At 35.2% G+C, this 11,569-nt stretch overlaps 1 protein-coding gene across 1 annotated transcript; it reads right to left on the bottom strand.

Annotated features, from left to right (window-relative positions):
* Window positions 1–3,371: 3,371 nt before the first annotated feature.
* Window positions 3,372–11,540, bottom strand: LOC133187367 (alpha-L-fucosidase-like). The gene is made up of 7 exons (XM_061322715.1): window positions 11,180–11,540; window positions 10,009–10,115; window positions 6,255–6,382; window positions 5,611–5,744; window positions 5,336–5,433; window positions 4,665–4,968; window positions 3,372–4,458 (listed from the first exon to the last, which is right to left on the bottom strand). The coding sequence occupies exons 1-7, from the start codon at window positions 11,524–11,526 to the stop codon at window positions 4,203–4,205; spliced, it is 1,374 nt and encodes a 457-aa protein (XP_061178699.1). The 5' UTR covers window positions 11,527–11,540; the 3' UTR covers window positions 3,372–4,202.
* Between the last annotated feature and the right edge of the window lie 29 nt (window positions 11,541–11,569).

The following is an 11,569-nucleotide window of genomic DNA, read 5'->3' as shown; positions in this document are numbered from 1 at the left end:
TGGGCACCTTGCACTGTGTTCCACAACCAAGTTCTAAGAGTACTCTATGTCTCACCCTTATTCAGGATTACTGCACCTTGTATCTCCCAATCCCCTGGTTTACTTTTCACTTGTGCTACTACTTCCACCCTAGCCTTTCAAACTTCTCTCACAATGGTCACTTCTATAATTACCTTCTTTTCTACTTTACAAGCTAGACTTAAGAATGACAGATACCATCTCTGCAGCCTTTTATATAGAAGAGGGCTATACCATCCAAACAGGGGTGAACAGGCTCCTGGACTATACCATTAGTCCTAGTTCCAGGAGTGTTTGGAAGGTTTTGGCCCATTGTATTACTCATACATAGTTATTCCTCAAATGTGGTCTTTTAATGACTTCCAACGTCAAGATGAGGCAAAATACAGATACAATGCTCTAATTTATTATATTACTTGTATCAATGAGAGAAGGAATAAAACAAGAGGCCCAAGGGCCTTAACGGTCACCTGAGTACAACAATTTAGAGGATCCATAAACTGATAAATGAAGCATTGTTGTCCAAAAGCAAGAAAAATAGTACATTAAGATCAACAAAATAATTGGTCTAGTATCTATCTATCTTTCCCCCATTCATCATTATTACCATGCAGACTTTTAACAAAATATCCATTTTAACCCCATATTATTACCTCTCACATTGGCCTCACTTGGCCTAATTGAAGAACATTTTAAAAGATAAGTTATTTTTGTTTCATTTTTTTTCATCTATTATTTCCAAGTCTACCTGATCATTAAAACTATGAAAGTACTTTTTGTATTATACAAGTAATGTTCTTGCATAATTCTCTTATTCTATTAACCTTTCAAATACATTATCTACAGTGATTAATTATCAAAGGTGAATGGCAAAGGGGAATAACTTCACTCAGTAGAATAGAGCCCTGGCCAGAACCAGAACACTCGACCAAATGGTCCAGATGTTTAAAATTCTGGTAAAAATACCCTTGTTTATTAAAACTTTTACTCTGTTTGCCTCCAATATGCCCAGGAGCAGAGAAGATTTTCAAAGAAATAATGCATTTTCACTATTTAACACAGCCCTACCCTAACACCAGAACCCATGACCCAAGGTCATGAAATTTACAAATTTGGAAGAGGTACCCTCCTCATCATAACTATGCAATTAGTTGAAGATTTTCAAAGAATTCACACATTTTCACTATATTATCAATAGAGCCCCCCCCCCCCTCTCAGAGAAACAACAGAACCCCTAGGACCACAAGTTTTAAAATTTTGTAAAAGCATCCTTGCTCATCATAACTATACACTTGTTTCTTTGCTTTATAACCAGGAGTAGAAAAAAAATATTTTGAAAGAAATTATGAATTTTCACTTTATAATCAGTAGAGCCCCCCCCCCCTTTTTTTTTACCAGAGCCCCTGACCCTGGGGCCATGAATTTCACAATTTTGGAAGAGGCATTCTTGCTTATCATAACCATGCACTTCCTTTGTTTAAATAATACCCAGGAGCAGAGAAGATTTTCAAAGAATTGATACATTTTCACTATATAATCAATAGAGCCCTGCCCCAACACCAGAACCCCTGATCCAGGGGCCATGAAATTCACAATTTCTGAAGAGGCACTCTTGCTTATCATATGTTCTTAGTTAGTTTCTTTAATACCCATGAGCAGAAGAGAAGATTTTCAAAGAAATAATGCATTTTCACTATATAATCAATAGAGCCTCCCCCCCCCCCTTTTCACCAGAACCCCTGAACCAGGGGCCATGAAATTCACAATTTCTGAAGAGGCACTCTTGCTCATCATAACTGTGTTCTTAGTTAGTTTCTTCAATACCCATGAGCAGAAGAGAAGATTTTCAAAGAAATAATGCATTTTCACTATATAATCAATAGAGCCCCCCCCCTTTTTTCACCAGAACCCCTGACCCTGGGGCCATGAAATTCACAATTTTGGAAGAGGCACTCTTGTTCATCATAACTATGTTCTTAGTTAGTTTATTTAATACCCAGGAGCAGAGAAGAAGATTTTCAAAGATTTAATGCATTTTCACTATATAATCAATAGAGCCCCGCCCTAACACCAGAACCCCTGACCCTGGGGCCATGAAATTCACAATTTTTGAAGAGGCACTCTTGCTCATCATAACTATGTTCTTAATTAGTTTGTTTAACACCCAGGAGCAGAGAAGAAGATTTTCAAAGATTTAATGCATTTTCACTATATAATCAATAGAGCCCCACCGTAACACCAGAACCCCTGACCCTGGGGCCATGAAATTCACAATTTTGAAAGAAGCACTCTTGTTCATCATAACTATGTATTTAGTTTATTTCGTACCCAGGAGCAGAGAAGATTTTCAAAGATTTAATGCATTTTCACTATATAATCAATAGAGCCCCACCCTGACACCAGAACCCCTGACCCTGGGGCCATGAAATTCAAAATTTTGGAAGAGGCACTCTTGCTCATTATAACTATGTACTTAATTAGTTTGTTTAACACCCAGGAGCAGAGAAGGAAGATTTTCAAAGATTTAATGCATTTTCACTATATAATCAGTAGAGCCCCACCCTAGCCCCAGAACCCCTGACCCTGGGGCCATGAAATTCACAATTTTGGAAGAGGCACTCTTGTTCATCATAACTATGTACTTAGTTACTTTATTTAATACCCAGGAGCAGAGGAGAAGACTTTAAAAGAATTAATGCATTTTCACTATATAATCAATAGAGCCGCCCTAACACCAGAACCCCTGACCCTGGGGCCATCAAATTCACAATTTCAGAAGAGGCATTCTTGCTTATCATAACTATTTACTTAGTTAGTTTATTCAATACCCAGGAGCAAAGAAGATTTTCAAAGAAATAATGCACTTTACTATATGATCTATAAAACCCCACCCTAGCCCCAGAACCCCTGACCCTGGGGCCATGAATTTCACAATTTTGGTAGAGGGCTCAATGCTTATTACAATCATGCCAACAGTTTGACTGCTTGATGTCCAGGAGTAAAGAAGAAGATTTTTAAAGATTGCATTAATTTTAGTGGTTTTTGCCCTACCCCTCCTGCCCCATGAGGGCAGGGACCATTAAATTCACAAATTTTGTCCCCCTTCACCCATAGATGCTTTATGCCAAATTTGGTTGAAATTGGTTGAGTGGTTTCAGAGAAGAAGCTGAAAATGTTCAAATGTTAACGCACTACGCACACTGACGGATGAAAACGGATAGCAATAGGTCACCTGAGTAAACTCAGGTGACCTAATAAAATATTAATTTCTATAATCCATAAATTATCTTTTTGAATGTCTCTATGTTTTAAAAACCAATCACACAACACTGCAGTAAATATGACCATCAAACAATAGTTAAAGTTATTTATTTTGTCAATCTATAGCAAATGAACAATGTTTTCTTTTCACTTCACATTTGCATTCCAGATATAACACTCATTTCTTTTTTAAAATTTCATAACAGAATTGAATACAGATGTGGAGAAGCCATTTAAACCCAGAACACTGTATAGTGTTTTAAAAGTTTCAAAGTAGAAAACAACAACAAAAAATTACCATAAATCACAAAAATCATATTTGTAAATAATTCATAGTACTATTTTTTAAACATGAAAAAAAAAATTCTGCAGTAAAAAGCAAGTTACACTGGGTGATTGATGTTTTTTTTTTTTGGAGGGGGATATAAATGCTGAGTCATCAATATTTCAGCCATTCAGCAGTAATAAATACATAATGGTACATAAATTCAAATAATACAGATACTCAATTAGCTTGTTTTTCACTAGATTACGTATATAGAATTTTATTATCATTGTTTTATTCAATTTTATAAAGGCCTCACAACATTTATACTGCATGTACACATATACATTTGCATTTTCTACATTTAAAACTATATACGTATACATCAAGAATTTGAGCAATATGGGTATTGCACCTTCAGAGATCACTAAATGTGGAATATCACAGTAAATATTAAATATATGAAGACAGGAATGTAAGGTAACTGCACAGTGTATACACTAGTATAACTACATATCAAACCAGGCATTGAAAGCATTGAATAATTTCAAAGATTAGATGTAACAGTATAAAAATTACAATGATACAATCATATATTAAATAAATATACATTGCTTGTAAAAATTGAAATCTCTTCTGGGAATGTGAATCTCTTAAATTAATTACTTATTCCTTCCAACTTAAACACCCATGCCCATCTACACGGCATTGAATTCCATGCAATAGGAGGAATTTTAATGTCAATGCCCCCTGAAGTACCCTTATTCCAGTCAAAGTTTCCCTGGTAACCTAAAAGAGATACTACAGTTGCTGTTGTTGTTTGAGGTGCCCCGAGGGTAAAAGTCCCTACTTTGGGCCATTGTAAAAGAACTGCATAAACTGTGTATCCATTAGAGGACTTCTTTTTTGTGTACCTATAAAACAGAAATAAATGTTTAGAAGAAGTAAATTTTCTGTACAAATTTATATCAGAATTGCGAACATCATGTTCTTTTGTCCAAGGAACAATGAATGTTTGAATCTAAAGTATAGGATGTTCAGACTGAAGAGTATTTTGCTTCAATTATTAAGACAATTAGAACCCCCCCCCCCATACTTAAGTCTGATTCTCAAAACTCACCAGACATCCTTAGTGACTGTATCATTTTGGTGTGACCAAGGCCTTGTTCCATAAATAGCATCACCATTCACATTTAGCCACTCCCCCATCTGTTTCAGCCTCTCTTCCATAATGGGGACAATTTTACCATAACTAGTGGGACCAACATTCATCAACATATTCCCTCCACAACTGACTGTTGTCACAAAGGTCTTGATTAACTCCTCAATAGATAGGTAGTTACTCAGTGGGGCATTTCTACGGTATCCCCAGGAGTAACGGTCTATCGTCATGGCATTTTCCCATTTGTGTGTTTGTAATTTTCCTAAAAAATGCATTAAAAGGCATGAATACATTTGAAGATAAACCAATAGTCAAAATCTACTGCATTCAGGTAAAAATGTTACTTCTGTTAAAAATTTAAAGAATAACAAGGTTTTTCTTTTTTACATAATATAATCCATTCTTAGAATTTTTCCTATTCTAAATTTGATTTACATGTACTAGATAGGACAATTAATCTGAATTTTATAACATACTCAAGACAGTTTTAAAAGTCAGACACATTTAACTGCACATGTATTTGATGCTTCCAGTTAAACAGTAGTCTAATAATACCTGAGTGGGGCTCTGAATATACACAACAAATATAGGTTGCCATACATATACTTGATGTTGCTATGACTAATTACCTGGATTGTACCTGTCAGAACAGGTGAAGAATCCCCCATGGTGACAGGAAATGTTTTTTCCCCATCTGTCATTGACTACTACTGTGTCCTTAACTGGGCTGTGTCCAGTACAAAATAATGTGTATCCATTAATAAAATCTAACTTATGTTATACGTCAGGAAAAAAACACAGTTGTCTTCATTGAATTTTGATTCATTTACATGTGACTGAGTACTACATATTGGTGTTTAAGTGATCACACCTTTAATTATTACTTATAATAACATATAAATACCTGTCATTATAAAGCCAGGCCAGGAATTCCTGTGATGTCCAATATTCTGCGGGGGCATCCCCATCTCCGTCTGACCACACCACTTCTGGTTTGTATTTCTGGACAATCTCGTACAGCTCAGGTAATGTCTTAGACTGGAAGATAAGAGAAATATTCATAAAATTTGTGTCTGTTGCTACTAGGAAACTCATGCCATTTACATAAATTTCTTCGTGTTGCAAATCTTTTAATCCTTTAACATGAAAATCTGGGGCCCGTTTTACAAAAGAACTTACGACTAAGACCAAAATTAATTCTGTTTATAACTTCCTGATTTACATTATATTGAAAATGGTTTTAATCTTTTTGAAGGATACATGGTAAGATATTTTCACACCAGCAATTTTAAACAAAATCATTAATTTTGCAAAATTTTACAATCAACTTAAGTTTTTGGTCTTGGTCACAAGTTTTTTTTGTAAAACGGGCCCCTGTTTTATTTATTACATGTATATATACAATGCTAAGCTTTCTGAACCTACATGTATAGATAATGCCAATTGATAATAATTTAACAGAATGAATTTCATTTCATCAATGAAAATACAATGTGAGTAGACCATGAATTAAAAAAATAAATAAATGTCATTTTCGTAAACACCTACATTTACAAACTTCTGAGTTTTGAAACCATTTGCTTCATCACTCTTATACAGCGGATGAAACCATTCAAACATTGAGTGATAGAGTCCAAACTTAAGTGAATAGTCCCTCACTGCATCTGCTAGGTCACCTAGGTAACATCAAATAAATTACAAAATCATACAGATTAATCATATAGTATATATGCAAGACATGAAATATTGCAGAAGTAGTGCTTGTTCCTACAGTTACTGTACATCATCAAAATTTTTGCAACACCTTATTTCATTTAGTATTTAAAAGGGACAAAATTTTCAGCATTTAAAAGGGACAAAAATTTCAGTATTTAGAAGGGACAAAATTTCAGGAATTTTGATTATTGTTGAATATAATCTATTAAAACACCTATATTTGTGAGCTAGGATAAAATTTTAGTGAGCAGAAAGTATCATGTAGTAGTGAGAAAAAGTAAAGTTTTCGTGAAATAAAAAGTGATTAACATTATTAACAGTATCGAAATAAAAAAATTGTTGCTATGCAAACAATCATATGAATTCAATGTAAACCAACATTATTCACAACAACTTTTACCCACATTTGATCTCAGTTAATTTAAAATTAACAAGATGTGTTTGTGAAACACTGATGCCCCCGTATGGCAGCTTATGGCGAAGGTTGAAGTTTCTCAAATGCAAGTCAAAATCCAGGCCTAAAGATAAAAAATGTTGGTACCCAAAGAAGGTCTTGTCTCGAGGAATATACCTGTGAAATTTGAAAGATTTAGCTGCAACTGTTCAAAAGTTAAGGCCAAGGTTAAAGTTTTTTAAAAGTAAGTAAAATGTCAAGGTCAAGGTCAAAGTGGTTGGTATCCAAAGGAAGGTCTTGTCACAAGGATTACATATGTGAAGTATGAAAGCCCTAGCACCAACCATTCAAAAGTTATGACCAAGGTTAAAGATTTTCGAAAGTAGGTCAAACTCCTACGTCAAGGTCAAAGGGTCAAAGTGGTTGGTATCTAAAGGAAGGTCTTGTCACAAGGATTACATATGTGAAGAATGAAAGCCCTAGAACCAACCATTGAAAAGTTATGACCAAAGTTAAAGTTTTTCAAAAGTAGGTCAAACTCCTATGTCAAGGTCAAAGGGTAAAAGAGGTTGAAGGTCTTATCAAAAGGAATATAGATATGAAGTTTGAAACCCCAAGCACCAACTGTTCAAAAGTTATGGCCAAGGTTAAAGTTTTTCAAAAGTAGGTCAAACTCCAAGGTCAAGGTCAAAAGGCCAAAGTTGTTGGTATCCAAAGGAAGGCCTTGTCACAAAGAATACACATGTGAAGTTTGAAACCCCAAGCACCAACTGTTCAGAAGTTATGGCCAAGGTTAAAGTCTCATAAAATTTTGCAAAAGTGGGTCAAACTCCAAGGTCAAGGTCAAAAGTTCAAATATGATGGTACCCAAAGAAAGGTCTTGTCACAAGGAATACACATGTGAAATATGAAAGTCATAGCTTCAACCAATCAAAAGTTATGGGCAAGGTTAAAGTTGACAACAGACAGACAAACGGACAAACAGACAGACAGGACAAAAACAATATACCCCCTGGATCTTTCAATCTGGGGGCATAAAAAGTCATCTGCCACTATCAATTATGATTAATGTTTGCAATGGTGAGGAAACATTCAAGGCAAAAACTGGGGTAAATAATTTTTGTAACACCTAGTACTACATTTAACTAGAAATATGTCCATAGGACATGAATGCCCTGCTGAGGGTATATTAGTAATACACCATGAAAATTTGTATTAGTGTATGAAATTTGATGAAAATATCTTGAATAGTTTCTTTAAAATTGAAATCTAAAAAGTTGGATATAGATGATAAATTTTCACAAAATTATGTATAAGTGTATATTTTTACATAAATATATCTTATTTTCTTTAAAACTAAGCAAAATGCAAATTTAAGAAAAGTGAGGTCAAGGTCACAGGAAAGTTCAAGGTCAAACATTTTTGATGCAGTTGAATAATTCTCACAAATATGTATCAGCATATTAAGTTTGATAAAAATATTATGAATGGTTTATTTAAAACTGAGCTAAACACTAATTTAAAACAAGATGTGTTTGTGAAACACTGATGCCCCCGTATGGCAGCTTATGGCGAAGGTTAAAGTTTCTTCAAATGCAAGTCAAAATCCAGGCCAAAAGATGAAAAATGTTGATACCCAAAGAAAGGTCTTGTCTCGAGGAATACACCTGTGAAATTTGAAAGACCTAGATACAACTGTTCAAAAGTATGGCGAAGGTTAAAGTTTTTTAATTAAAAGTCAAACATCAAGGTCAATGTCAAAGTGGTTGGTATCCAAAGGAAGGTCTTGTCACAAGGATTACATATGTGAAGTATGAAAGCTCTAGCATCAACCATTCAAAAGTTATGGCCAAGGTTAAAGTTTTTCAAAAGTAGGTCAAACTCCAAGGTCAAGGTCAAAAGGTCAAAGTGGTGGTTGGTATCCAAAGGAAGGCCTTGTCACAAGGAATACACATGTGAAGTTTGAAACCCTAAGCACCAACTGTTCAAAAGTAATGGCCAAGGTTAAAGTTTTTCAAAAGTAGGTCAAACTCCAAGGTCAAAAGGTCAAAGTTGTTGGCCTTGTCACAAAGAATACACATGTGAAGTTTGAAAACCCAAGCACCAACTGTTCAGAAGTTATGGCCAAGGTTAAAGTCTCATAAAATTTTGCAAAAGTAGGTCAAACTCCAAGGTCAAGGTCAAATATGATGGTACCCAAAGAAAGGTCTTGTCACAAGGAATAGACATGTGAAATATGAAAGTCATAGCTCCAACCAATCAAAAGTTATGGGCAAGGTTAAAGTTGACAACAGACAAACAGACAAACGGACAAACAGACAGACAGGACAAAAACAATATACCCCCGGGATCTTTCGATCCGGGGGCATAATAATAAATGAAGTTAAGGTCAAAGGAAAGGTCAAGATCAAAAAAATGTTGATGCAGTTGAAAAGCTTACATCAGTATGTATTAGCATATGAAGTTTGATAAAAATATTATGAATGGTCTCTTTAAAATTGAGTTATACACAAATTGATAAAGTGATGTCAAGGTCAAATGAAAGGTCAAGGTCAAAAATGTTGATGCAGTTGAATTGCTTACATCAGTATGTATCAGCATATGAAGTTTGACACTGATTTAAGAAAAGTGAGGTCAAAGGTCAAAGGAAAGATAAAGGTAAAAAAAATGATGATGCAGTTGAATAGCTCTTATCAGTTGTATCAGCATATGAAGTTTGATAATACTATCCTGAATGGTTACTTTAAAACTGAGCTAAACACTAATTTAAGAAAAGTGAGGTCAAGGTCAAAGGAAAGGTCAAGGTCAACAAATGTTGATGCAGTTGAACAGCTCTCAACAGTATGTATCAGCATATGAAGTTTGATAAAAATATCTAGAATGGTATCTTTAAAACTGAGCTAAACACTAATTTAGGAAAAGTAAAGTCAAGGTCAAAGGAAAGGTCAAGGTCAAAAACTGTTAATGCAGTTGAATAGCTCTCATCAATATCTATCAGCATATGAAGTTTGATGAAAATATCTTAGACAGTTTCTTTGAAATTGAGCTTTCAACTGAGCTAAATGCAAAGCACAATGGAAGGATGCAGATGGAAGGACGGAAGACGGACATGACAAACAATATACATGATATATGCCCCAGCCATATTCATGGCGGGGCATAAAAATCTTGGAAAGTAATGAATGTCCTTACCTACAAGATCTCTGTTAGGACCTGTGTCATTAGCATTCCAATTAAAGGAATAAATCGAGGGCCAATTAGTAAATCCCTCATGGTGTTTACTGGTCAATACAACATATCTGTTAATTCAAAAGAAAAATATATTACCTCTTGAACGTGTTCAATAGATTCTATAAATTTAACATGTTTACAGAGATGAAGTGATACCACAATTCAAGTTTGACAAGTGAGAAAATGCATCTAGTATGAAAAAAATTGTCAGAGCCACTTAATCTTTTCTTTAGCTACACACTATAGAACACAGTGGTTGTTTCACTGGTCATATGAACATACGTTACAGTTGAACTTCAGTATCTGGAACACTGATATCTCAATTACCATGGATATGTTAAAGTGTTTTGGAAGTCCCAATAATACTTATTCTTTATGTATTTTACCCTTGATATCTCGAATCATCAGATATCTGGAAGAGTTTTCTAGGTCCCATGGAATTCGAGATAACGAGGTTTAGCAATATGATCACCCAAGACTTTCACTGTGTATTTAAGTACAGTGAATGAGGGTCAAAGCCACTAATATTAGTGATGCTTTGGGGAAAAGTTGGGAAAAAAATAAATTTTTTCCTCGAATTTATTCCTCAAAAATTACCTCGATGCATATTAAGACTTTAGATGGGATACAACTTCCGGTTGGGGGTACAATAAAATCAGAGACTTCCAAGTATTCCACTCCGAGGTCTCTGGTTTTATCCTTCATTTATAACCCCAACCAGAAATTTGTATCCCATCTAAAGTCTTAATATGTATCAGGTAATTTTCGAGGAATCAATGAGTGATTTACAATAAATAGGCTCGACCAGAGACGTCTGAAACAATTTAATTGACAAGAAAAAAGTCTTTCGAAGCAAACGATGTCATTTTAAAGTAGGTTAATGATTGATATATTAACAAAATACGAGCTTGAAGCGGGGGTGCCTGAAATTGAGTTGGGCACCTTGTGGTAAAAATAAGTAGGGGTGCCCCATATATGAAACAAGTGCCTGTGTCCTAACACTATAGCACGGACAGACAGACAATGTGATTCTTACATTCCCTACAAACTTTCTTTGCGGGGAGGGGGGGGGGGGATAACTAATAAATTCATCTAAATTATGTAACCAGTGATATCATATCCATGATCTTACTTCGCTCCTGATTCCTTAAAAAGGCCTGCCCATTCTACAGGACTAAAGAACTCTGCCCTGAATTCTGGCGCAAAGTCAGCATACGTAAAGTCTGGTGGATAATTCGTTTGCATAAAATCAACTAAGCCTGGGAGACCTCTTTCTTTCCAATCATACCAAAACCATTCAGATGAAAAACTGGGTACGGAAAACACTCCCCAGTGAATAAAAATCCCAAGCTTTGCATCATCGTACCAATCCGGGAGGGGCCGTGAATCCAGGGACTCCCATGTTGGCTCGTAATGTACTGCCAAGGATTCACGTGCAAGAAGCAAAATAGCGATCGACATATAGCACCATGCCGCCATGTTTAAACAACAGACTGATCACATGATTCTGATGTCACGTGGT

This window comes from Saccostrea echinata, unplaced genomic scaffold (assembly GCF_033153115.1).
Source record: "Saccostrea echinata isolate AGI-Se365-2 ecotype Australia unplaced genomic scaffold, CSIRO_AGI_Sech_v1 ptg000015l, whole genome shotgun sequence".
In the NCBI taxonomy this organism is placed as follows: Eukaryota; Metazoa; Mollusca; class Bivalvia; order Ostreida; family Ostreidae; genus Saccostrea; species Saccostrea echinata.
The sequence above is the reverse complement of the archived record's forward strand: the minus strand, read 5'-3'. Positions and strand labels throughout refer to the sequence as shown.

Bases quoted from the DNA above. Each gene is read 5' to 3' on its own strand.
- LOC133187367 (XM_061322715.1), bottom strand. From the start codon at position 11,526: ATGGCGGCATGGTGCTATATGTCGATCGCTATTTTGCTTCTTGCACGT. The intron at 10,116-11,179 runs GTAAGATCATGG...TTGAATTAACAG, and splicing joins TTTAAGGAATCAGGAGCGAA to ATATGTTGTATTGACCAGTA. The intron at 4,459-4,664 runs GTGAGTTTTGAG...TCTGTTTTATAG, and splicing joins ACAGTCACTAAGGATGTCTG to GTACACAAAAAAGAAGTCCT.